The sequence below is a fragment of the Morus notabilis genome, unplaced genomic scaffold, assembly GCF_000414095.1.
Source record: "Morus notabilis unplaced genomic scaffold, ASM41409v2 Scaffold832, whole genome shotgun sequence".
NCBI lineage: Eukaryota > Viridiplantae > Streptophyta > Magnoliopsida > Rosales > Moraceae > Morus > Morus notabilis.
In genome coordinates, this window is record NW_010367112.1 from 120788 (window position 1) to 125133 (window position 4346).

General features: G+C 39.8%; 1 protein-coding gene across 1 annotated transcript; it reads left to right on the top strand.

The window, feature by feature from the left end:
• The first annotated feature begins 305 nt into the window (after nt 1-305).
• LOC21393140 (extensin) lies at nt 306-4346 on the top strand. The gene is made up of 3 exons (XM_010111916.2): nt 306-690; nt 2002-2286; nt 3012-4346. Exons 1-3 carry the CDS (start codon nt 538-540, stop codon nt 4155-4157), a joined length of 1584 nt encoding a protein of 527 aa, XP_010110218.1. The 5' UTR covers nt 306-537; the 3' UTR covers nt 4158-4346.

The following is a 4346-nucleotide window of genomic DNA, read 5'->3' on the forward strand; positions in this document are numbered from 1 at the left end:
ATTTTTTTTAATTGGTTTAAGTGTCAAAAAATACGATTCTTTTGAGATAATATATATTATGTTGGAGCAAAAAAAAAATTTATATATTTATATATATATAACCCAATAATTGCCAACACATTTCATGCAAAGCCAAAAAGAAAAAAGAAAAATGGCAAAAAGATGATGAATATAATTTTCAATGATTGCCAACAAAACGCAACGCCGATTACCCAACAGCTTATTTTAAAATCCACAATAAAATATCTGCAAAAGGCAGAGGTCGGTTGTACTCATCCTTATCTTTCTGACCTTGAACTCCAACAAAATCCCTCATATTTTCCATATTTCTTTATACCCTCTTTTAATACTTTTCTTTTCTTCTCAGCTCCCAAATTCCCCTTTATTATCACGAAACTTCCCTTTTGCTGTTTTGCACGCATAGTCAGACTTAACATCTCTCTCTTTCTATCTTTCTCTCTCTTCATCGCTTCCTTTGATTTTCTCTCTCTGAAACCCTAATCTTGAACAGAATCTGAGTTTCTGATCTCTGCAACTATGGCGTCTGGATCGTCGGGTCGGGCCAACTCGGGGTCAAAGGGATTCGATTTCGCTTCTGACGATATTCTCTGCTCTTACGAGGACTATGGAAACCAGGACTCGCCCAATGGTGGCCACAGCGAACCGGTGATCAGTTCTAGTTCGGGAAAGGTACCGTGTACTGCTTCAAACCCTAGGGATTTGCTAATTGAGTTGTAATTTTATGGAACGAGATTTATAGGGTTTTGGATCATGGGTATAATCGGAGATTTTATATCATTTCCATCGGACATTCTGGTAGACCTTTCATATGAAGTATAATCTTTAAGATAACAAACTAATTCTCAAGTTAATTTCCTTAGTGGATTCGTTGCAATTTTGGGATTTTGAGATTAGATTATGGAGTGTTTAGATGCTTGAATGTTGTGATTCAAAATTCGTTTATTCAACTGAATTGGAGGTTAAAGGGGTCTAGTAGTAGTCGTTGATCTTGTTTCTTTACCCAGTATAGGTTGGAATAGATATATATATATATATATATATATATATTTATATTTTCTCTCTTTCCGTTTAAGGATCCTAAGCTACGAGTGTGGTTGCTTGAATCTCTTTTTTTCCATAATACAAGTTGCATGAAAGAAAACTGATAAGCAGCTAGGCCTTGGAGGACTACATCACTGGGATCCCTGAAGCTGGAACAATTATGACCGTAAATGAAACATTGTCGGATTCATGCAGTTTTTAGTTACTTTCTAATGCTTTGCTTGGATGAAGTGAAAATTGCAAGAATATAAAAGAGTGGAAAATGGATAAACTGGTTGTTTTATAAGAGAGAACAGCAAAAGAAGAAGACAAAAGTACCATGGGTCCTACCATGTTTAATTATTTGGATAGATTGTAGGAGGTAGAATTTGTCATTGCTTAGAAGCGACATGTGAAACTAACATAATATAAATGAGCAGATAACATGGTCAATTGTCTTTTATAAAGAAAGGATAGGAAAATGGGGAAATCACTTGTTTCGATTCCTTCTCAGAATGTTATTTTTCCCCAATAATTTATGTTTTATATTTTTTATCCTCAATGACACTTCTATTCACTTTTCCCCTTTCCTTCCTACCAAACCAAGTGTAACTGCCTTATTGGAGCTTAGACATTAGTACTGAGTTCTTTGAAATTCGGAAAGTCTTCCCATGGAAAATTATTATGCTTTCTGAAACAGTTTTTGTGTCGTGGGATATCTAAACTACACTGACGCTATATCCTAAGTTTAGTGTTTCTTTTTTTGTCCTTTGTGTCTGTAGAAGTTTAATATGATCCATCTTTTCTTCTCTGGAATGCACATTGTCATTACTTTTAGATTTAAAATTGTATAATAAATCACAGATAGTGCCGTTGACTTGTTCTACTTCAACTGTGTTTGTTCGATGCATGCATCTAATTTGCCACTTGCTAACCAGATGATGTTTCTTTATATGTCAGGATTTCCATAACACTCGAAGGGGAAGATCAGTGTTTACTGGTGCTGCTTATACCCAGCCCGAAGATTCTTTTAACCAAGATGTGATTTCTGCTGTGGAAAAAAGCATGAAAAGAAATGCTGACAACCTCATGCGCTTCCTTGAAGGAATTAGTTCAAGGCTTTCACAGTTGGAATTATATTGCTATAATCTTGATAAATCCATTGGAGAAATGCGATCTGATTTGATTCGTGATCATGGAGAGGCAGATTCAAAGCTGAAGGCTATTGATAAACATCTTCAAGAAGTGAGTTGTAACTCTGACTCATGTGCTTGAAAGAATATCTTATTTAGAGTTACTTCTCCATTATTCCAATTTTATGAGCATTGTGTTGGCATTGACATTTGATCCTGATGTATTGATCTGGGATGTAAGGGGGTTTCCTTTTGATGGAATTACTCTTCCTGTAGTGTTGGGTTTTGGTGTCCAGGAACAGGAAGTATGACATCTAAACGAATAACCACATGCAGAAAAGTGGATAGGAACTTCATTTATCACATTTACGCGTAGCTTGATATAACGTAGAGTTTTAGTACCACAGGAAACTGTTAAACCAGTTTGTTAACTCATTACGCGAGAAATGGTTGGTCAGGACATATTCACATACAGAAAATGAGAGAAGCACACATGGTATTGTTGTGTTTAATCATTTACATTGGTACGTTGCCTATTCCGAGTCTAACATGAGATAAATCGTAAATGAAACCTAAATATTAAGTTGTTTGAGATATTCTCGTTTAATAGTTTAATGATAATTATCTCTTCTTGTTGTGCATGGATGCAAATTTGCCGGGATTAGTTTAAATGAACTACGAGTGATGTCTTCTGTCTATTGTAACTAAATGCTGGATAGTTCTAGGATGAGTAGGTCTAAGCATGCTTTTGTTGGACTTTCTCCCGTTGATTTTTATGCATGTATCTTCCTCAACTTGATGCAGCAGATGAACTTGATTCTTTTTTTTTTTTTTTAGGTCCACAGGTCTATTCAAATCCTTAGAGACAAGCAGGAACTTGCTGATACTCAAAAAGAATTGGCCAAACTTCAGCTTGTGCAGAAAGAGTCTTCTTCATCAAGCCACCAGTCCACTGAAGACAGGGCATCACCGCCCACTTCCGATTCCAAAAAGAATGACAACACATCTGATACTCATAACCAGCAACTGGCTCTTGCCCTGCCTCATCAAGTAGCACCATCACAACAACCTGTGGCACCTCCCGTGCAGCCCCCACCCCAGAACGTGAGTCAACAACCACCATATTACTTACCTGCACCTCAGTTGCCAAACCCACCAGCTCCAGCACAACATCCACATAGACAATATGTGGCATCCGATCCTCAGTACCGGACGCCCCAGCTGCAAGACATCCCTAGAGTAGCACCGCAACCAACACAGTCTCAAGTTAATCAGACACCACCAGTCCAACAATTCCCTCAGTATCAGCAGCAACTTTCTCAACAGTTGCCTCAGCAAGTACAATTGCCACAACAACCCTCAGTTCGGCCCCCATCACCTGTCTATCCTTCCTACGCACCAAGTCAGCCGACAAACCCACCTCCACCTCCAGAGACATTGCCGAACAGCATGCCGATGCAGGTACCTTATTCAGGAATTCCTCAGGCTGGAACCAGTCTTGGTGACGCTGTGCCTTTTGGATATACTGCACCTGGCAGAGCAGCTCCACAGCAGCTCCCACCTCAGCAAATGAAGGGCGCTTATGCAGCGCAGCCAGGGGATGGCTATGCAGCCTCAGGACCCCACCCTGCATTTCCTCCGGGGAGCACATACATGATGTACGATAGTGACGGAGGGAGAGCCCATTATCCACCTCAAGTGCCGCACTTTGCTCAAGGCGGATATCCTCCCACGAGCGCTTCTCTTCCTAATCAGCTGCCCAACGTGGCCCCGAATGTTATGGTCCGGAACCCACAGTTCATGCGAAACCATCCCTATGCCGAGTTGATCGAGAAATTGGCAAGCATGGGCTTCAGGGGTGACCACATTGTGAGCGTGATTCAGAGGATGGAAGAGAGTGGCCAACCCATTGATTTCAATGGTGTGCTTGACAGACTGAATGTGCACTCTTCTGGTGCTCCACAGAGAGGATGGTCAGGTTAAAAGATATATTTTGGCATTATAATCTGACCTCCAATTTCAGTGGTAATCGATCATTGCGTGTTTTAGTATGCATTGAATAAAAGGCTGATATGTTGCCCTCGGTGTTCTCTTGTATATGATTCGAGTTACCAGGATTATTGTATATTTATGATCTCAATGCAAGGCCTTATTGGTATTGTTTTAAGGCCC

What these genes read in the sequence shown, in the direction of transcription:
- LOC21393140 (XM_010111916.2), top strand. Translation starts at nt 538, where the DNA reads ATGGCGTCTGGATCGTCGGGTCGGGCCAACTCGGGGTCAAAGGGATTC. An exon ending in TCAGTTCTAGTTCGGGAAAG is followed by an intron (nt 691 to 2,001) that starts GTACCGTGTACT and finishes TTTATATGTCAG; the next exon opens with GATTTCCATAACACTCGAAG. An exon ending in TTGATAAACATCTTCAAGAA is followed by an intron (nt 2,287 to 3,011) that starts GTGAGTTGTAAC and finishes TTTTTTTTTTAG; the next exon opens with GTCCACAGGTCTATTCAAAT.